Here is a 23486-nt window from a genome sequence, read left to right on the forward strand (position 1 = left end):
GAATGCAGGAAGCTAGTAAAAGAAGAAATGTATAGTAAAACCTGAAATTGAGGTTTGGTATAGTTTATCTATAGTTTATATTCATATAATCCTTCCAGATCATAGTTTGAAGTATCAGGAATTAGTGATTGGCTCAAGTGCCACCTCTTCATTCTTTCCCTTTCTCCTCTCATAATCAAACTATATTTTGTTGTTATTTGTGAACCAAAGAGTTATGTATGACTGAGCCAGGACCACAAACCCAGATTTCAAATTAGGATTACAAGCCAGGATCATGTAGTAATAGTTTCTAGAATTTGCTGAAAGCACATTACAGATGTGACAAGTTACTATGGTTTAGTCAGGTCAGAAATAATCTTCTAAATTACCCCAGCAACCTAGAAGGAGGAGGAAATGCTTAACCCTGTGCCTTAATCATATATACTAATGAAACCCGATTTGAATGATATCCCTTATTTTTTTTTGTCTTAATAGTTTTTTGCAGACAGGATTTCATGACATTTCAGTGTATGTATATACGGAAATGCACTCTGTAAGTCTGGGACAAATCACTTTAAAAATAGATTTAATTAAAGCATGGATGATAGCATACTTGGGATCTTCCTCGCATGAGAAAAGCATAAAAAATGTGAATAGGCTTTGCTTCCACTCCCACTCATGGTTTTTGGCCTGTATACATACTGCCTGGCCCTGTTTTCAGATTTTAATGTGGTCATCATCTCCAGCAAGGATAACTGCATGAGCAGCTGTTTATTTGTTGCCTTCCAGGTAGTTGTGTGTGTATCTCTTCAAGTCACATGTTAGTTTATGGCAATTTCATAAATTTCATAGGGCTTTCTTAGGCAAGTGATACTCAAGAAGTGGTTTTCCAGATACCTTCCTCTAAAGTGTAGCCTATAGGTCTTGGTATTAGTTGATAGTGTCCTATGAAGTTACTAACCATACTGAACTTGCTTAGCTCCCAAGAACAGATGAGATATGGTGCCAGCAAGAAGGGGTTGATTCTAACCATTATAGGACTTCTCTACACTATTTCTAAAACCTGTAGTGGACTAGAAGTTGCTGGAACTCCACACAACATCTAGAGGCTTCTATTCCTAACGTTGAGTTCATTCTCTTCTTCTCTCTAGTTGTGTGGCTAACTTTGCTGATGTTAGCCAAGGTGCCTGGCAACCCCCTGGATCTCCCCTGTAGCTTTGTGGCCTTTCAACAGCAGCAAAATGGTCTTGGCCTGACTGGATTGTGTAGACTCTAATCCACTGCTGCCATGGGTTGGAAACAGATAATCTGAAACTCCCCCAGGGCCAGTTGGGAGCATTTCTGCATTCCCCAGTATATTTGTCAGGTGTAGATGAGGTTCTAGGAAGGTTCCTCTTGATAGCAAGCGAGAATACCCTATCTTGCGACCCAGCTAACCATATCTGTAAAGCTGTTGGGGCTAAAATAAGAGACTCTCTTGAGGATCTGGGGGCCTGGATAGGCTGATATGGAAAGATATGTTCTGGCAGATAGCGTAGACTAAGATATATTTAGAGGTCAGAATAAACACTTTATATGCCATAGAATTATATATCATGATTGACACTTTATTGGGTATAAAGCAGAACATGTGATGCTGCCATCTAGCCATACAGATTTCTTTATGTGATCGAGGCTGCTGTATAAGACAGTCTTAACAAAAGACTTATTTTGTCTAAGTATTTTAGAAATACTTTTGAAACTTACAAATCTGTAATCATCTGTGGGGACCAAGCTGTGATACTCTTATGTAACTGTTGTTTAAATATATGGTTTAGGTCAGAACCAGATGTAATGTTGTTCAATCATTCATTTTAATCTTGAAGTGATTTTCATGACTGTATGTCTGAGAAATATTAAATCTGACTCACGACATGCTGTGCCAGCATATTGTAAGGATTTTTCCCCCTCTTGAAATACTTACATCAAGCTATAAGAATAGTTGAAAAACCTAGAAACTTCTTACTTGGAAATAACTGTGATATACAATCCTCCAGTTCTGTGATGTGATTATGATAACCATTTGTTGTCTATAGAATTCAAAGATATAACTGTGTTATCATCGACTTTAGGTTCAGCTAAACTAATACCAGAAAGGTGATTACATGAACGATGGAACTTGGCCTCAAACCACTCCCTGGATTTTAAAAATCAGTTTCTGGGAGAGATGTGCACTAGTGCTCCAGAGGCAGAAAATTGGAGAGTGACAGTTTGGTATGGAGATAATCAGTTACCCCTCCCAGGAGGTCAGTTAGATACAGCACTCCAGCCATGCCCTTAGGGCCTTTTTGGCAGTTCACTTGCCCTGTGGTCTGAACCCTACAAAGCACTTCAACCATGGCAAGTGTCTACAATGTGCTGCTCTACATTTTGTGGAGCCGATTTTGCCCCGCACTCTAGAATATATTGGGATATGCTTCAGCACATTAAAGGGCTTAATTTGAACGTTTCAGTGGCTTTCTTTAATGTGCTGTATGCTCTATAATCTGTGCTGTAGTGTGCATTGGCAGCGTACATTTTGTGGTCACTACAGTTTTGAGTTGGCTTGGAGCCACATTAAATGTACAGTGTAAATGGGCACTTAGTCACTATGCAAAAGCATTTTATAGTTCCTTAAAATCTGGGGGCACATGTACACTGGCCACTTAATATGGCCTTGAAGACATTTAGAGGATGCAGTGTTTGGATGACACAAGCTCCAATGGGCACAAAAATGCAATCTAGAGGCCTTAAACCAGTATGCACAAAACTGGGGAATACTCTGAAAAATATTCTGTAATACACCTCAACCTGTATAGATGTAAATTGCATTGCATAGTGAAATTGATCAAGGGGTAGAGATCTGTGCATGCTTTTTTCAGGGGAAAAAACCCTGAATTCTGAGCTGACCTCCCTGGTGTGTATAGGCACTGCCCAGGGATCAACCTAGTTCCTTCACTTGACATGTGATCAGGTGCACATTTGCTTCACTCCTGCCCTTCTGGTTTTGTCCCACATTACTTGGTTGGTTTAGATGAGAGAACAATAGTCAGAACTTAAGCTTTCATAGACTAAGATAAAGGGTAGTCCAGAGCATTATGCTGTTGACTGGCCCTTGTGCAATCATCACCTTTCTCTCTGTGTCAGTGTCCTCCATATATATTTAGTATCTGTAGGTCACCAAAGATTAAATCATTTATAGAGATTTGTGGTCCAACAAAAAGACTTTTGACATGCAAGAAAGGCCCGTTGTTTAATGACATACATCACATAAAATGTTCTCTGTATGGTAGGTATAATTTTTCTGGTAAGAAGAGGAAAATTAGGTTTCCATTTCTTCTGGAAAACAACAGAGCTTCACACAGTGAGGCTGAGTAAGGTTTTCTGCAAGCAGACTGTAGGGACACACTTGTGCTTGACCATGGCTTAGTAGCTGAAAAACAACACCTTTTTCTTTTTTTAAATCGTTTTACCAATGGATCTTTGAAATGGCAGGCTGATTTTTGATTATGTAATTCCTGGCAAAGAATAATACTATCTCAAGGATCTAAAAACATATTTAATGGAAAGGGAAAAAAATCAGCAATTTTCTGGAGCGGTTGGAGGTGGGGAATGTTTTTGTGATCCTAACTACCTTTGTTACTTTATAGTCACAGACTAATCTTTCAGTAGATTCTCCTATGGCTGCCTCTTTCCTGATCTTCACCTCTAGACAGAAAGGACTGTTGTTAAAAAAACCCACTATCTTTTAAAAAATATATATCAGAATTTCAGTAGTTTATTTTAAATTGTTTTGTAGTGACATGAGACAAATTGAAAAGGTATAGAAAAAATGCTTAGCATTTTTAGCCTGAACTTGAAATGACCCAGATTATGTTGCGGTTCAAATACAGTTTTGTTAAATTGCAAAAACATGAGAAGCTAAAGAATTGTAAAAAGTTAGAAGCTCCGATTCCTCTCATGTGTTTATGGCCAGTGAATCTTTACAATAGACTCATTTTGGGAACAGAGTGCTCTCTTTTGTTTCTGGGAAAAATTGAGAGGTTGCAAATGAAAGCATAAAGAAGCCTATTTATTCATCTGCCCATGTCTTTGTTTCACTGGGCATTGTTTCAGTTTATAGGAATTGTTTAGCAGATATAGTACGCTGGAAAAGGCCGACTGATTCCCATGCACATCAGAACAGGCTTGTTAAAATCCTGTTATCTACTCAGCTGCCCACCCAGGATTTATTTGTTTCAAGGGTAGTTGGAATGATGATTCCCTCCCCCAGTCCTTTGTTAGTTACATTGAGTTTGCTTATTAAATTATGGAATCTGACAGCATTTTGCACTGAAAGGTTCCTTCCTGTCAGATGTTTAGAATTTATTGCATGTGTTGATGCCATTAAAAATAAAAATGCACCTTGCATATATTTTTTAAATGTCTTTTGTAATTTGTCTGTAATGTGACATTTGTGGGTTTTTTTTAAAGTTTCAGTTTGTGGAATATGCAGGAATCTAACATGTTTATCTTCGGATCCTGTCTGCAATCTGATGTTACCATGCACTTGACAAGTAGAATCCCTTACTTTACTTTAATGATTGAAAATTTACCCTTTCAGATGTGTGGTTGACCAATCAAAGCTTAAGCAGTACTAGACCAAGCCAGCGGCAGATTGATGGAGAATGTTTGTGTGAACTAATGGGAAAAATGAGAAAATTTCTGTACAAACTGCACATACCTTGTTTGATGTGAGAAAGAAAGAAAGAAAGAAAGAAAGAAAGAACAATACAATATTTAAAATGAAGAATAATTTTAACCACCATAAACTTATCAGTATTTGAGTGGAAGACTTCAGAGGCCATCCAGTGTTTGCAATAATAATAATAATAATAATAATAATAATTGTGCGGTTTTCTGAATGGAACCCTGAAGAAGGAGCCAGAATGCCTAATTCTTGCAGCCCAGGAGCCAGCCATCAGAACCAATGCAATTAAGGCCAGGATTGAAAAATCAGCAGATGACCCAAAATGCAGACTGCTCAAGGAAGCTGATGAAACCATGGATCATATCCTCAGCTGTTGCAAGAAAATCGCTACAAACAAAGACTACAAACAAAGACACAACTCTCTGGCCCAGATGATTCACTGGAACCTATGTCACAAGTACCACCTGCCAGCAGTAAAGAATTGGTGGGATCATAAACCCGCAAATGTTGTGGAAAATGAACATGCAAAAATACTGTGGGACTTTCGAATCCAGACTGACAAAGTTTTGGAACACAATACACCAGACATCACGATTGTGGAAAAGAAAAAAGTCTGGATTGTTGATGTTGCCATTCCAGGTGAGAGTCGCATTGAGGAAAAACAACAGGAAAAACTCAGCCGCTATTAAGACCTCAAAATTGAACTGCAAAGGCTCTGGCATAAACCAGTACAAGTGGTCCCAGTGGTCATTGGGGCACTGGGTGCCATGTCAAAAGATCTCAGCCGGCATTTGGAAACAATAACCATCGACAAAATTACTATTTGTCAACTGCAAAAGGCCACCTTACTTGGATCTGCGCACATCTTTCGAAAATACATCACACAGTCCTAGACGCTTGGGAAGTGTTCAACTTGTGATTTTGTGATACGAAATCCAGCATATAGATCTCGTTTGCTGTGACATACTGTGCTTTTGCGTAAATAATAATAATAACAATAATAATAATAGGAGCAAATCCAGGGGACACCCAGTCCATCCTGTTTCTGCTGTGCAGTAAAAACACATATTAAGGCACCCCCAACAGATGACCAGCCACACTTTGAAATACAATAGTAGTACTAGTAGTAATAATAATAGTAATAATAATAATAATAATAATAATAATAGGAGCAATTCCAGTGGGCATGCAGTCCAACCTGTTTCTGCCATGTAGGAAAAGCAAGTCATGCCAGCAGCAGGGAGGCCCAGAATCTGCTGCAAGATTACATTTATTTATTTATGATATTTATAGCCCGTCTTTCTCAATCATGCAGTGACTCAAGGCGGTTTACAGATTGGCACAATTTGATGTCAGGCATTCATAAAATTGCCATTAAAAACAATACAATATAAAACATAAATAAAAACCATTAAAGCATATAATCATCTGTGTCATCTAGTTAAAAATGTTATCTAGTAACATCGTCTGGCCATTCCATGTTAATCATTCATAGTTCCATGTTATCTATTCCTCTGCATTCTCAAAAGCTTGCTCAAAGAGCCAGGTCTTTACTTTTTTTCCAGAAAGTCAGGATTTATGCCACTTGTTTCACACATATTTCAGTCTGAAAATCGTATTTACTTTTTTGCCATGGAAATGCTTTGTAATTCAGGGATAGCTGGCATAGTATAGCACCTAAGAGACTATGAGCCCCCTAATCTAAAGAGCCCACTCCCCCTTGAATCTATTTCCCAGCCTTTACATTCATCAACACAAACATAACACACCTTACTTACTTTACTTACTTTACTGATTGCAAAACAACAGATATGAAATGTTTAATTGTAGACTGCACCATCACTGGAGAGGCCCCATAGGGCATGTGCTTCCTAGACAGGACAGAGCACACACACCTGCTCCGTGTGGCCCCCACAGAGCCCCTGACTAAGAGCTCTGCAGAGCACAGTTTGAGAACTGCTGGTTTGGAGGGACAGTGAGAATCCAGTAAATAAAACCAGGAATTAGGCTTAAAGTAATTTAATTCTAAGAGTGTCTTGAATTTTGCCCGATTCTGATTGAAAGATCTCAGAATCCTATGATAGGAGGAAAAACCAGGAACATTCCAGAAGTCTGCCTTCTTCTGATTTGAAGTTCGGTAAGATGTATCCACACGTTCTGCAAGGTATATATGGCTTAATACCACATTAACTACCATGCCTCAATGCTATATAATTCTGGGATTTGTTTTTTTGTGAAATATTTATCCTTTTCTGTCAGAGAATTGCTACAAAAACAAACTACGAATTCCAGGACTTCATATGATGGATGGCAGTCAAATTGGTGTCAATTAGTTATAATTGGTCCCAAACTGTTATCATTCTGAAACATGGATACTCTAATAAAGATTTTACATTTAAAATACTGCAACACTCTTTACTCATTATTGTGAATACCCTGCATGAAGTTAAAACATTTTTCTTTAAAAATTATATTTAGATAACACAAGAAAGCAGATTGATGAGCTTAGTGAAGATGTTTTGAATTGGGCGTTAAACAAATAAAATTTATTCTGTCCATATTTAGTGAACTTGGTAATCAGTTTTGTGCAAGTTTTATTCTGTTTCAAATAATGTGTTTGTTTTTCCCCTCCCAGTTCTGCATTAGCCTGAACTACTGTCTTTGTTGAAACATTGAGTTGTTTAAAGAATCAAGATTGTGTATTATTTGGATGTTACTAAACAAGTGGGATTTGTTCATTCTATTCCAGTTATCAAAAAGATTTAACTCTTTGCCCCTGGAATTCTAATTGCAGCCATTGGGAAACAAAGAGGTTGTTTGTACAAGATAGTGGCAAAATCAGGGTTTATGCCAAATTGAACATTTCTAAACTGAATGGTGTTGTAAGTGTTACATAAATTTTGTCTTGCATTCTAGGCACCTATAAAGGCAACTTGTGAAGAAGGCACATTATGCAAGCCTGGATTTCCTGAAGATGTTTACAACGCAGTCATATCCAGAGGAGTACATGAAGGTCAACCTCTTCTGAATGGTATGTTTTCTTATGATTTTAGCTACTTATTATAGCTTGCCCATAATATAGAGTTGACCATCTGTATCAAGGGGTTCTGCATTCACTGATTCAATCATCCACAGCTTCAAAATATTAAAGAAAAAAATCAAAAAATAAAACCCTCCTTGATTGTATCATTTTATATAAGTGACATATTTTACTACTCCATTATATATAATGGCACTTGAACCATTCATGGATTTTGGTATCTGTAAGATGTCCTGGAACTGAACCTCAGTGGATGACAAGGGCCCATTGTAGTGTTGTTTACATTTCTTAAATCGCATCAATCTTTTCTATTTCTGTTCCGTTGCACAGGTTTTGTCTTAAATTCTGGTTTCGGGTTGATGGGTACATGTGATCAAAATGGTTGTTTTTTAAAAACTGCATTTAATGCAGAAACAGATTTGAAATGCTTCTCTGGATTTACACTTTTCTGTACAGAACGCACTACCAAGTATGCTTTTTAAATATATCTCAGCTGACTTCTCTGTCAAAGTCATTATATTAAAGGTTCTTGAAAATTATTTTTTTTCCAAATTCCCAAATGTTCTGAAATTTATAAATTTCCAGGAAATAGAAGTGGGATTCAGGAGGAAAATGTGTTTTACTGCAGTGTGAAAAATATAATTTTGTCTGTCACACAGTCTATAAAAAGGTGACATTTCTAAAACCCTGGTACCAATCTAATCACTCAAATTTGAACTTGAACCTGGATGCTAGTTCTGTTCCTAGCACTTTTATCACAAGGCAAATTCTCTGTATTCTTTCTGAACTAATACAAGAATTACTGATTACCAAGTCATATGAACTTAACATACTAGCTCTTAGAGAAATGAGAAAATTAGTGCCCCCCCCCCCCCAAATGTCCTACTGACCCAAAAAGTCATAAATCTGTAGCATGAGAATTTCATCTTGAATTCCATAGTACTTAGTGGACTTGTGCAATTCGGCCAAAAGGCATGCTGTTTTTGGTCCATTTTTGGCTAACCCCCATTCTGTTTACCCGGAAGTTACTCAAATTGGGAGGAGTGTTGCCGTTTTCATTTGGCAAAGATTCAGTCCATTGGCTCAATCCTCAGCCATTTTATGGCCTATTTGCATGGAACGTACCTCAGTTTTAGATCCCATTTACAACTGCAGGCCTGCAAGTTTCAGAACAATTCACTAATCTACTGATTTTTAAGAATTATTATAAGTTTTTAGCATAACATTTTTTAAAGTAAGACAAACCACAAGAGAGGGTTCTGGGAATTGTAGTCACCAGTTGTGTCTGTTCTCAGCCAATCAGAGCATGGGCACAACCAGGCCTTTTATTGGCTGAGAGACACAGAGAGAGAAAAACTTCAACTGCCATCATACTCTGAGAGGAACTCTGAGACTTTTCAATGCCTGCCCCATGCAACTGCTGTTGAGAAAATGAGGGAGAAAGGATGCTACAGTCAGTCCCATCTTCTCTAGGAACCCCCATGGCAGACCCCTGCGCCAAGTGTATTTCAGACTTAACTCCATTCTCTCCAGTAGCTGATAAATCCAGCTCTTTTGATCCATTTTGACTGGCTTTCTGGTTTCCTCCTCCCCGTTCTGTTTTCAGGTGATTATACGAAACAAACCACCAAATATTACACATCACTTTCGCTCAAACTGATCCGGGCCCAAGCCTAGTACTTAGCAAAAATTGCTAGTAATACAAAGACCTACAAAGTTGTTCTCTAGTTTTATTTCGTATTTTTGGTGTTATTCACAAATAATTTGTTGAAATACTGCTGCTGGACAAATTTAATTGCTCGTTTTTATATTTGGGAGCCATTCTTATTGTCAGTAGAGGGCCCCAGAGTAAGAAGAACAGATTAATTTTTTTGCTCCATATTCTGTGAATATCATAGAAATTATTTTCTAGCTAATTTAAAAATTATGAAGCTGATCAAGAAGATTAGTTACAGTGAATTCCAATTTTATCTTCAAAACTAATTTGATTCCATCCTTTGTTTCTTTCTTCCATAAATATGACTGTGGATTAGCATAAATGGAAAAGAAGTTTTAAAATGAAGCTGCAAATCAAAATGATCCTTGAAACAAAAGCTTTTCCCTGTATTTAACGTATTCTGTTCAGCAGTATCTTCTCGTAATTATATTTTTACAGATCTGGCAAGCATTTTCATAACAATAATTGAATCCCAGATGCAAGAATAACGTATTCGTTTTAGTTTATTAAAATCCTCACTTAATGAATTACTTCTGTGTTTCTGTTAAATTAAGCAAATATATTCCATATATTTGGTTTAATAATTAGCAGCTTTTGAATATAACGTGATAGCTTAGAATATTACGCAAAAGTAGTTTCTCAAAATGGAAAACGGTGTTGCTGTTATGCTCTATTGTTAGAAATTACTAGTATACAATGCAAGTATTTTGTGAATTTCTGGGCATCGAATTGTGCCTTTTGTAAGCCGCCCTGAGTCCCCCCTAGGGGGTTGAGAAGGGCGGGGTAGAAGCACTCCAAATAATAAATAAATAAATAAATAAATAAATAAATTTATGCATGTTTATTTTACTAATATGTATGTATGTATATGGTTAAGTGCACCTCTGTCCTCCCTCCACTTACAGTATCCTGCAAGTGGTCACAAGTAACAAGTCCATAAAAGTAGTGGTAATTTACTTTGCTGCATATATGAATATTTGTGTCATAAAAATGAGTAAAATGGAAAGCATAGCCCAAGCAAATATTTCCTTCCTAGCGTGTTGCAGTTCTTCCAGATATCAAAGTATTTCTGAGGAACACGAGTGACACAGTTGTGAATAGAGGATGAAATCTTTTGTTCACTGAGATGACGGAGAATATAGCAACAGACCACAGGAAAGTACAGCCAAAGTAGACTGGATCTCCAGTTGTATGTGCAATACAGCTGGTTTTCTTCTCTATGGAAATACCTTAAGTGTCTGAAAATGCTATGGAGAGGGCCATAGTATGCTATTGAATATGATGGGCAGTAGAGAAATCTACAGTGACCACTTAACATGGATTGAAGACATTGTGAGGATACAGTGTTGAAATGGTGCACAGTGTGAATGCACACAGGAACACAAATTACAGGCCTTAAACAAAATTGAGACATTCCTGTAAAGTACATGAGTGCACATCACATGGCAGCACCAATTAAGGGATGGGTGACTTGCACTTATGCACTGGGGCAGAAGTGGGGAATTGGAAAAAAAAATCATTTAATCTTCTATGGCCACGAAACCACGGATATTGCTGATCCTGGAACTGTGTTGGACCAACCTCCAGTGTGTATAAGCTTAACCTAGGCCTTGATTTGGTTCCAGTGCTTTATGTGTGTTCAGGTGCACATTCAATTCATTTCTTCCTCTTTTATTCTGCATTACTTGGTCAGTGTAGATGTGACCCCAGGTGGATAGGAAAGGCAGACACATTTTGCACAAGTTTCAGGGTCACATACGTATCCCTTTGTCCATTGGTCTAGTTGTGGGACATTTTGAATCTGCCACTTCTGTTTTACAGTGACAACAAATTGTATGGTTTAAACTGAGACAAAGTATTCCTAATCTTAACTACAGAAAAAGAAATGAAATTTCAGTCCTTATAAATACAATTAAATGCTCAAAATAATTAAAATCTAGAAGCATGTAATGACTATTTGGAACTTAAAGTCTATTCTTTGTGAAGAAGGAAAGAGGGAAGGGGAATCCTGGAGAATCAGACACTGAACTATGATTTAATAAAGTATTATCTACAAATGCACCCAAATACAGGCGTCCTGACAAACAACTCATAGTTAAGAAAGGGGGGTGGAGTGGAGACAACAGGATAAGAGAGAAATCTACCACTGGGAAGGGAAGTTCACTCCTGGAATAGTTATCATGGGCATAAGGTGTCTCCACTGAAGCTTTATCATCAATCCTTGTTTCCACAACAAGCCAAATTTTCCTGCCTATATATCTTTAGGAACATAATCAGGATTAAAATATAAACAAATTCTATGTGTGTTATACTAATACTACGGTCTTATCTGAAATGACTACTTCAACTATTATACATTATTTGTTTATATGTCTTTGGACACAGTTACACAGTTTCAAACTGAATTCAGGCTGTGGTAGCTAGAAACCGCATGCAGTCAAAGTATTCTGCCATTCAAATTAAGGGGTTTAAAATGCATTAAACCAAATCAGGTGAAAATCTGAGTTACCTTCTTAAGTTCCAAATGTATACCACTTTGCATGGCAACATCAGCTTTGCATTGTATACACTTGCCTGAGCTGGAGTCCATTTAAAATTTGGAATTGGGATGGGCAGCAGTGGGGTAATTGATCTCCTGGGACAGGTAATTTGATTACCTTCACTGCTGACTGTTACTCCCCATCCCCCTTTCACCCCTTATGCCTTTGGAACACTGGTGTTTGTCTCACCTGTAAATAGGGGGGGGGGGGGGGTATTTTGACCTTGGAAGCATTTTGAAGCCCTCTTCTGTGGTTAAACCTTCCTGGCCTCAAACCTATTCCAGACATTTCAATCTAATCATCTACACAGCAAAACCAGTTTCTCCCGAGCCAGTTCCAAATTAATCTAAATGGTTGATGTAGGTGTGTTATTTGTTTTTTGTTGTTCCGTTCTCTCAAGCTGATTCTAATTAGATTCTGATCCTTGTTTGTACCATAATTTAGAAAAAGCCTTTCTAAAAATGCCAAGTGTTCTGCTTCTTTAAAAAATCATTCTTTTCAAGTAAGTGCTTTGATTGCTGATAGATCAGAGTACAGGTATGTCTCCATTTAATTTATGTCAAATTATACTCATTTGATGATGATGACATTCTGCCAGTAAAGATCTGTTAACATGTAAACCTTAATAAAAATTTGAAAGGTTTACTTTTCAGTTCAGTTGAACAAATGAGCTAAACTGAAGAACTTGAATCAATGGAATTATTGAACCCAAAACAAAGTTTGCTGCATAGCTGGTTAACAGATCATAACTGTATTTCATTGATTGTGTAGGTGCATCAGTACAGCAGCAGCTCATTTGAAATATATAAATGTTCGGTTTTATAAAGCAGCTTTTAATTTCTTTTTGCTTATAAAACCCATACAAATATATCACATTATGTAGATTAACGTGAACTAGTTGAAAAGCTTCCTGAGGCATCTTTTTTTCACCACAACTTCCTTAGTCAAATTGTTTTAATGGTTAATTTTCTTGAAAGTACCGACATGCTTCAAAGCATATCATTTACTGGTTTTACATAAATGTACAAGCCATCATTGGATGGGTTTGACTTAAAATTTAATTACACTGTCATTTTGAAGTGCTATTGTTGTAGAAAGCCCATTTTCTGGTTATTAAACTAGATGCATGTGACAATAGAAGTTAAGCATACTTTGTATTATGGTCACATTCAAGGGAGGAAAACCTCATGGGTCTGACTCAGAACTCTATTTCCGTTGATATTACTAGAGTTTACCCAGTTTTACGCCACTGTGGCATCTGAATTTTGCACTTTAATTGTTATGGATTTTCTCTGGGGGCGAAGCATTCTAAAGATTTTTTTACTACAGTCAGTTGCCTGAGGTCCAGAGGTTTGATTATCCTGTTAGCTAGCAATAAAACACAGTGGCTGGCAAGAGAAACTGACCAGACTCTTCCCCCTCCCCCCATTTCATGAAAATGAAATAAAATTTATTGCTTTTCTTTTTGTTGTATTGATAAATAATGTGGTTCAATTTTACTTTGATGTCTAAAATTAAGATATGACTTAAACTATACAACATTAGGAAACTCTTTTGAATCTCTTCCCACAGATATCTAAGTACCTCCATGAATCTCATCCTTTCTAAGATCTTCCCAGCAGCACAACAAAGTATTATGTGTGCATATTTATGTTCAATTTATTAGTACACAAAATTAAGAGAGCTGTTGAAGTGCAACAATTGTGAAATGCCCTTAGTGAGATCTCCCTGACAATCTCTCACTTAAATGTCAACGAAATGGGAATGACATTTGTATTTTGTTAGGCCTTTCTGGTTGCTTCCTTGTGGTTTTTACTGGCTGTGTTTAGGGTGATGGTTGCAGTTTTCAGTTTTTATTATGACAGTTTTTTCTAATGTGTTTCATCTGAGGTTGCATAAGCATACTCCTATTCATACAATAGGGGTTTCTTTTCCACATTAAGCCCTTAACTTAGAACCTTTGGGGAGCCCTTTTGCTGTTTGGAAACATTGATTTCCATTTCCTAATCCCTGAAAGATTTGTGTATAATGGAAGAGCATACTTTAGGTGCTCATAGTTAAGATTTCAACTTTTTGCTGCTGTCAGGTTTTTATCTTATAAAATCAGAATATTTTGCTTGAATAATAAATATGATCCTGGAGATTGTTATACGCTTGAATTATGGTATAATTTCAGTTCCTTTCCAAGTTTGGGCAACTCATGCTATATTGAGTACTTCAGTAGCTGAAACACTGGCTACAGTTGACTGCCATAGAGAAGAGAAGGTACGAATGCCATCTCAGCTAGGCATCTGCCTCCAGTCGTTCCTATCATTTCTCTTGCCAGACATTCAAAATGGTCAGATGTGGTGCTGCCACAGAGGGGGTCAGTACTCCTTTTAAATTCTCCCTGGACAGACAAAGCTCTTACCTTTTGAAATTCTACTTTGAACAGGGGATGATTCCTAATTTTTATAAGAGTGAAAGTACAGTACTCACATTGATTTGTGGATAAATTGACCAGCTTTTTGGGTTCACTAAAATTTCTAGACTCATACATGAATATATAGGATATATTTCCTCAATCCTTGTAACTTAATTTGTTCTGTTTTGTGTTGACTAGGTTAACTGATGTTAAGCATATTGGTTTAAATCTATTCTTATGCTGTTGTGTCAGTGTGGTGGATTGTTCTTCCCCTCCTCACTCCAGTGCAGAGATGCCTAAAATAGTCCATGGACGGATTGACTGCTCCCTAGAGCCGTTTTGAGGGTTCACAAGGGTTGGAATAGGAAGGGGAGTTTACCTGTTCTGCTGGATTTCATTATTTCAGTAGCAGAAGTTCAGCACTGGATTCTACAGCTTGTAATTTCATCTAGCATATATTTAGATTTTCAGTTATTTGGTTTTCCTTTCTTTTGGTATGTTTTTGAATCCCTTGGAGTATTATTGAAGTATAGGGTATAAATAGCTAAAATTAATTTGATAATGAAGAAAGATTGAGGCATTTTATTTTCTTGCGATCTTGTTGGGTTGTTGATATGTGTCTTCAAGTCATTTCTGAGTAGTGGCAACCCTAAGGTGAACCTGTCATGTGGTCCCCATCCCATCCCCCCAAGATCAATTCTGAAGTGGTTTGTCTTTCTTCTGAGACGAATGTAATTTGCCCAGGGGTCACCCTCTGGGTTTCCATAGCTAAGTGAGACTTTAAACCCTGGTCTTCCAGTGACCTAGTCCTAACATTCAAAACACTAAGCCATGCTGGCTGTATATGCTGCATGCATATAACATATCAGAATAACAGTAAATAAAAAGAACTAATCCCATATTGTAAAAATGTTATCTTGATATTGAAGTGCTGTGGATGTATTTTATATTGGGTGGATGACAAGAAGCTTTCTGGCATGCTCAGAATCTAAGCTGATCACCATATTTGGGGAAGGAATTCGGAGAAGGAATTGTTTTCAGTGGGGTTCTTATCACATTCTTCTGTGACATGTGATCAACTTAGTTATTTGAGTCAAATATAGCTTATAGCAGCCTTCTAATTGCAGACAGCCAAGTATATATTATAGTCTTCTATACATTTAACACATATAACCAGTTGCAGTTGTATTTATATTCTGTATGTGAGGTAAGCCGTTTATTGTTTTAAAATTGTCTTGAGAATCAAGGAGGCTTATATTTCAAGCTTACAGAAACAATAAAATAGTTGCATCCAGTTACAGTGTCTATCCTATCCTATTTTTTTATTGTACTTCTATAGTATATTACAATTACAATTATCACCCCATACCCAAGGTCTGATAGTACTATCTTGGGGGGGGGGGGCACCGGTGTGTGTGTGTGTGTGTGTGTGTGTGTGTGTGGATTTATTCATATTTAAAAGCAAATTGAATTATAATATAAATAGTAACATTAAAAATACACATTTTCATATATGGGGCTGCCCATTCTATAAGATTTGCAGAAGAAGGTTTTATCTCACTCCATCCCATCACCCCAGGCATGTTTAGTGGGTACAGGAGAGAGCCCCATCTCAGTGGTTGCTCCCAAGTTGTATCAATCTTTTCACCGGGGGGGGGGTCTGATTCCCCCCTCCCCACTACTGTCTTTCCACTAAGAGATAAACAGCTTTTTATTTAACAAAACATTTTCTTTTTTATGCGTTACAGCAAATAAAACTTTTAATGGGGATATAGTGTTCTTGTTTTAGTACATTTTAAGCATTTTAATGTTGTAACTTGTTTTAAATGCTTTTTTCACTGTTTTTGACGTACATTTTTGATAAAATTTTAGTTTAATTATATTTTAACTTCTGTACTGAGTTTTTTATTATATCATACTTTGAAAACACATTGTATTGTGTTTGAAAGGTGACATATAAATAAAATAATATATTTACATGGGAGAGTTTATTGATATTGAATCAACATCATCTCTTAAACAAAATTATAGGTTTTTGTAATGTGGGAAAATACTTCACATGGTTAAACATTACAGAACATTTACACTGCATTTCTTTTTAAACATCTTCTACTGATCAGTGAACTGGCAAATTTCTTCCAGATAGTTGTATCCTCTGTAAACCAGTATCATTCTTTGAACATTCATCTGTGACTCTTATGTTATGCCTCCTAATTCCCTGAGTTCTGCAGATTGTTCAGGTCCCCAAATCTGGGTATTCAATTCACAAGCAAACAGAATGGGCATTTAATTTTAATTTCTCAGAAAAAAAATACTCTTTTTGTCCAGTTAGCCACCAACTTTGCTAATGGTAATTTCTGAACAATTGCAGCATCGATGTATGTATGTGTACTTTGACATAAATCTCATTTTGTTCAGTGGGACTTCTTTTCTAAAACCATATACCTAAGATCGCAACCTTTAGCCTTCAAGTATTTATCTTTCTCTGTATCTTTCAAGTGTGTGTAGAGAGGCAAAAAGAAATATTTCTCTTCTGTCTAAGCAAATATAATGCCTTAGTTGGAGTGGGCTGCCTGACCAAAAGTAGACTTAAAGATTGTGTAAATTCTCTGCTTTGTTGTTTAAAAAAATCTAATCTCTCCTGGTTGAATGGAAAGTTCCAGAAGAATTAGGAGAACAGTAATCCTCATATCTCATTGCAGCCATAGGGCAACCTCGATATTGACTTTGAATGGCTGGGAAGTCCTCCAGAGACAGATTTCAGAGGACGCAGAGTTTCGTTGAGAGGGAAATGTGTGGAGGAAACAATGAATAGCACTGACACTTGACCACATTAGGACTGTGATTTCATTGTCATAGCAAACAGTTGCTGGGCAATTTTAATAATAATAATAATAATAATAATAATAATAATAATAATAATATGGATTTATGCTCCCTCCTTTTTTTGACATCATTTCACATATTTATACATGACTAGCATGTTTCCTCTCAGTCTTCTTTTCTGCAGGCTAAACATTCCCAGCTCTTTAAGCCAGTCCTCAAAGGGCATGGTCCCCAGACCTTTTATCATTTTAGTCACCCTCCCCTGGAAATGTTCCAGCGTGTCAATATCTCTTTTAAATTATGGTGTTCAGAATTGGACACAGTATTACAGGTGAGGTCTGACCAAAGTAGAATAGAAGGTATTATGATTTCCATCGATTTAGACACTATACTCCTTCTAATGAAGTCCTAAATCCCATTGGCCTTTTAAGCTGCAGCATGCTCATGTTCAACTTGTTATAGAATCATAGCTTTGTAAGAGACCACATGGGCCATCCAGTCCATTCCCCTGCTTAGAAGCAGGAATATTGCATTTAAAGCACCCCCAACAGATGGCCATCCAGCCTCTGTTTAAAAGCCTCCAAAGAAGGAGCCTCCAGCACACTCTGGGGTAGAGAGTTCCTCTGCTGAACAGCTCTCACAGTTCGGAAGTTCTTCCTCATGTTCAGGTGGAATCTCTTTTGTCAACGAAGACTCCAAGATCTTTTTCACATGTACTATTGTTGAGCCAGGCATCACACATAAACATATACATTTTTGAACAATGCCTCCAAGTATCTATACAGAAATCCCTTCCCATTATACTGTTCCCTCCTCCCACTCATCCCATTGCAGTGATCTCCCTTCCCTTGATCAAAGACATTCATATACGATTTGTTCTGATGGGAACAAAACAAAACAGGGCAGGCACCTGATAAGTTAGTCCCAACTAGAGTAGATCTATTCAATTAAATGTTGAAAATTAAGTCAACATATGGGCAAATCTCATTGATTTAATTAATCTATTATAGTCAGGATCTAATCCTGAGGAAGGGATATTTTTAGATACACAAATAATTACTTTTCGAGGTCGTTTGAAAATCAACAGTCTGTTTAAACCCCACATTTTCAGAGGAGCACTATTGCATAATACCCATGATCCACTTGTGGATCATATAGCAGATCTAGAGAGATACAATACCCTTCCCATGCAGCATCTGCTTTCCTGAAACAAGACATTCTCCTTCTCTGCCTTCAGTGAAGGGTTCCACTCAAGTGAAAATGCTCTCTGGTTGTTTTTCAAGTCTACTGGATCAGATACTGAACAGAATCCTGTGACTTGCACTCGTGTAGGTGCACCCTATCTGCATTTATCCCCTTCTGGATTGTGTGCAGAGGGCTTTTGTTTTGTTTTGTTTTTTTGTTTTTGTTTTTTTGCTTTCACTCCCATTTCAAAAGATATCTTCAAGCCAAATGTGAAGGAATGACTTCTGCATCCTACCAGTAGTATTCGAGGACTCAGATTATGAAGATATGTCTGCAGTGGTCACTTCAGGAAAGGAACATAGAGTTCACTCCACCTTCTCCCCAACCAAGTCCAACTTTTTCTTCATGATTAGTAGTGCCTTTTTTACATCCTCATTGAAAGGAAAAGCACCCCTTCCGAGAGTTTGAGAGCTATGATTGGGGAATGTGGAAATATGTGAGCGGAACTATTTTCCAGTGTAGAATCTCAATTATTGACAGTACATGGGAGAAAGTGGGGCTGAAACAGAACTTGTCTGGTCTTTCATCTGATGTCAGAATTTTTTTGCATGAATGGGTGTAGTAGAGGTTCTGGTGTTAGTGGATCCTAGCCAGTGTTCTTAGCAAACATGTAAAAGAGCCAAAGTATGTGTTCACACAATTTCTATATAAAATGCTGTTGGTTTTCACATTAAGTATATAATTATATGTTCAGTTTTATCATTTAAATGTATAGTTTGATCTTTTGTTGACCTGTCATCTTCTAACATTATAAGACAGGAAAATTACTAAAGCTTTCATTGAATGGATTCTTATAATAAAAGCCTTTTACAGGATAGACTGCTAGAATATAAAATAAAACTGAATTCTAGCAGTCTCTAGAACATAATTAATGCATTAAATCAAATAATATGGTGTTAAAACATTTGATACCAGTTAATCTTCTTTAGTTCAATATTCTGAATAATGATGATTTCTGTATAATTCTAGTATGTGTTGCTGTAAACTGCTTCAACAATTGAGGGCATATCTATATGGGCACCGTAACCCAAAGTGGGCGAGAATCAGCTCTGTGGCATTTACATGGTGCATGGAGCCATCCTGCCCCCAAAGTATGGCACAGCTAGTTCATGTTCGGGAAAGTCAGGGAATGCTCTGAGCTTCCCCACACCTCAGTTTGATGTCCTGGTTGCTCTCTTCTGTTGCTGTCCTGGTCGCTCTCTATGATGTCCTGATCGCTAAACCAGCCCCTTGGTTCAACAAGGAGCTGGCAGTGATGAAGCGAACAAAGGGGAGTCTAGAGGGTGTGTGGCGATCATCTTGCAGCGAGTCAGACCGAGCACGGGTGTGTGCCTATGCAAGGGCGTACTCCGTGGCAGGGAAGACTGCAAGTAAATCTCACATTGCAGCCAACATTGCGTCCACGAGCTGAGCTGTTTCGAAGGGTCAGAGGTTTGTTGTACCCCACCACCTATAACAGGGTCCCTGGCCCTTCGACAGCTTGCTGTGAGGCATTTGCTTGGTTTTTCGCTGATGAAGTTGCTCTGATTCGCTCTGACCTGGACACCACAGTTACTGCAGTCTCTGAAGATGTAGCAAGAGCACCTGCTTGTCCAGTTTTAATGGATTAATTTCAATTTGTGCAACTCAAGGACGTTGACAAGATTCTTGGAGAGGCGAGGGCTACCACGTGTATCCTGGACCCCTGCCCAACCTGGCTGATAAAGGAAGCCAGAGGGGGTTTGGCAGAGGGGGTCAAGGTGGTGGTGAATGCCTCCCTTCGGGAGGGCAAAATTCCAGCGAGCCTAAAAGAGGCTATGTTGAAAAAGCCATCACTGGATCTCACTGATTTGAACAACTTTCGGCCAGTTTCCAATCTCCACTTTTTGGGCAAAGTCTTGGAAAGTGTGGTTGCCTCGCAGCTCCAGGGGTTCTTGGACGAAACTGATTATCTGGATCTGTCGCATGTTGTTTAACATCTACATGAAGCCACTGGGTGAGATCATCCGGAGTTTTGGAGATCGATGCCATCTCTACACAGATGACGTCCAACTCTATCAGTCATTTCTACCAGATACTAAGGAGGCTGTCCCAAGTCCTGAACTGGTGCCTGGCCGCTGTGATGGTTTGGATGAGGGCGAGCAAATTGAAGTTGAATCCAGACAAGACAGAGGTCCTCCTGGTCAGTCGCAAGGCTGAACAGGGTATAGGGTCACAACCTGTGCTGGATTGGGTTACACTCTCCTTGAAGGCACAAGTTCGCAGCTTGGGGGTCCTCCTGAACTCATCACTGAGCCTGGAATCCCAGGTTGCAGCAGTGCCCGGGGGGGGGGGGGCTTTCACATAACTAAAACTTGTGTGCCAGCTGTGCCCTTACTTTGGGAAGTCAGACTTGGCCACGGTGGTCCACGTTCTCGTTACATCTAGGATAGACTACTGCAACGCACTCTACATGGGGTTGCCTTTGAAGACTGCTCAGAAGTTTCAAATAGTCCAACAAGAGGGAGTCAGGTTAATAACTGGGGCGGCATACAGGGAGCATACAACACCCATGTCACGCCAGCTCCACTGGCTGCCAGTTTGCTACTGGGCACAATTCAAAGTGCTGGCTTTGGCCTATAAAGCCCTAAACGGCCCCGGCCCAAATTACCTGTCCAAATGCATCTCTCCCTATGAACCACCGCGGAGATTAAGCTCCTCTGGGGAGGCCCTGCTTTCTGTCCCGCCATTGTCATAAGCATGATTGGTGGGGATGAGAGACAGGGCCTTCTCGGAACTCCCTTCCTGGTGAGATCAAGTCGGCCCCCTCTTTCCTGTCCTTTAGAAGGATGGTAAAAACTTGGCTGTGGGGCCAAGCTTTTGGGACAGGGCAATAATGTAGCAATAGGAAAGATTACCAGGCCAATTAGACTTGACATGGATGACTAGGACGGTTTTAAATGGTGTATTTTAATATTTTGATAAATGCTTTTAATGTTTATGTATGTATATAAGAATTTGTGTCCCAGCATTGAATGTTTGCCATATATGTGCTGTGCTCCGCCCTGAGTCCCCTTTGGGGTAAGAAGGGCAGAATATAAATGTTTTAAATGAATAAATAAATAAAATTGATACATCTAGAAATAACTAGCAGGAACCCCCAGATTTGAGTGTAGATATTCCCCTAGATATTCTTTCTGGGAACTGGCAGATCTTGGCTTTCTTTCTTCTTGTACTACAATGGAAATGCATTTATGCTATATCTGATATCAGAAAAAGTGGTTTTAAACAAAGTGAATAATGGACAGCATGTCTGTATGTGATACTTCCTGCATTCTAATACAAGATTGGCACCATTTTGAAAGAGGCCCTCTGCTTCTCTGTATTGTAGGAGATAATGATGATGGTGATTATGATGATTTTTGTCATAGATTTGATGCTTTCCTTCAAATAATTAAATTGAACTTTACCAAATTTCTAGTTGTCAGACTTATGCTAGCCCCACTAGAGCAGACCCACAGACTCATCAAAATGTAAATAAAGGTTTGCTTAAAGGTTTCACTGTTTTGATATATCTATTCTAATTATAACTGATAATAGGATTTAGAATTCTTGAAAAAGAAACATTTTATCTGCTAGAATATACTCAGGTAGATAAGAACTTGTCTCACTTCATGTACCAGTTACATTTTTGGCAAAACTGTACTTAAAAACACATTATTGTGTTACTTTTTGTTGAGTAATCCTGAACTGCATATCATCCATGGTCTAGCAAATAGTTCAAGGTTTAGTTGGACTCGATCAATAAATCCAGATCCCTTTGTTTAGTAAGATCAATGCAATGTAATGAAGTCTCTGCTCCAATTCCCTGCTAAACATCCCTACAGGGGATAGAAGGTGTCTGTTTCAGTGTTATAAAATCCAACAAACATTATATTTGAAGTTTCCACCTTCTTTTGCATAAAGATTGGAATATATTTCTTCTTTTCTTCTCCAAAAACACTGGAAATCCTCTGCATGAATGTGAAATGCCCTAGGAAATGAATGTTCATATTTATGAGTGTTTACTTAGCTCAGAATCCACATGCCTTTCCATATATCTGCTTATAAAATCATAAGGGCCTCCGTTTACTTGTTTTAGTTAAAGTGGACAGCATATTGCAAATCCTGTTTGAAATATCCGTTTTATATTAAAATGCATACCTAAGGGTGGAGCACTGGCATGTAAGACTTTAAATGTGATCCCATATTTTTGGAATTTGTGAAATGAACTCGACTGGCTATTGCAGTCAAAATAGAATGCAAGAGACCTAACTCTGAAGACATCAGCTCCCACTGGAAGCTAAGTAGGGTCAACCTTGTGATGAAAGACTGCTAGTGAACATCTTGGGCTATAGGGTGTATATCAGGGGAAGGTACTGTCAAGACCATCTCTGAGGCCCCTCCTACACTGACATATAAAATCCAAATTATAGGATTTGAACTAGATTATATGACAATGTAGATTCTTATAATCTGGTTTAAAGTAGATAATGTGGATTATATGGTAGTGTAGAAGGAGCCTGAGCGTTCCTTACACAAGAAAACCTTATGAAATTCACTGGTTGCCATAGGTCACTGCTACTGTGTGTCTTCAAGTCATTTCTGACTTATGGTGTGACCCTAAGGCAAATTTATAATGCAATTTTCTTGACAAGATTATTCAGAGGAGATATGTCATTGACTTCCTCTGAAACAGAGTATGACTTGCCCAAGATCACTCAAAGGGTCTTCATGGCTGAGTAGGAATTCAAACCTTGATCTATAAGATACTATTTATGTATTTGTTTTCTTGTTTGTTTCTATCTTGCCTTTCTCCCAATATAAAAACTTGAAGATGGCTAACAGTAAATATGAAATAAGGCAAATTAAAATCATATGAATGCAGTACGACCATAGTTCAATACCTAAACCATTTCAGTGCACTATCTCTCTCGCAAACATCACAATGAAACATTTGTATCTATTTAAATGGGCTGGCATATTAGTTGCACAATTAATCATATGTATTGTTGTTACTTTTTTGCTTT

General features: G+C 38.0%; 1 protein-coding gene across 2 annotated transcripts in view; it reads left to right on the forward strand.

Annotated features, from left to right (window-relative positions):
- The window catches only part of CDH2 (cadherin 2), a 158085-nt gene that overhangs the window by 20405 nt on the left and 114194 nt on the right, over nucleotides 1–23486 (forward strand). For both annotated transcript variants that reach the window (XM_060775206.2, XM_060775208.2), the window contains exon 2: nucleotides 7604–7718. In XM_060775206.2, coding sequence (XP_060631189.1) covers nucleotides 7604–7718 — 115 coding nt within the window. The remainder of the gene's footprint in view (nucleotides 1–7603; nucleotides 7719–23486) is intronic.

Source organism: Anolis sagrei, chromosome 4, assembly GCF_037176765.1.
Source record: "Anolis sagrei isolate rAnoSag1 chromosome 4, rAnoSag1.mat, whole genome shotgun sequence".
NCBI lineage: Eukaryota > Metazoa > Chordata > Lepidosauria > Squamata > Dactyloidae > Anolis > Anolis sagrei.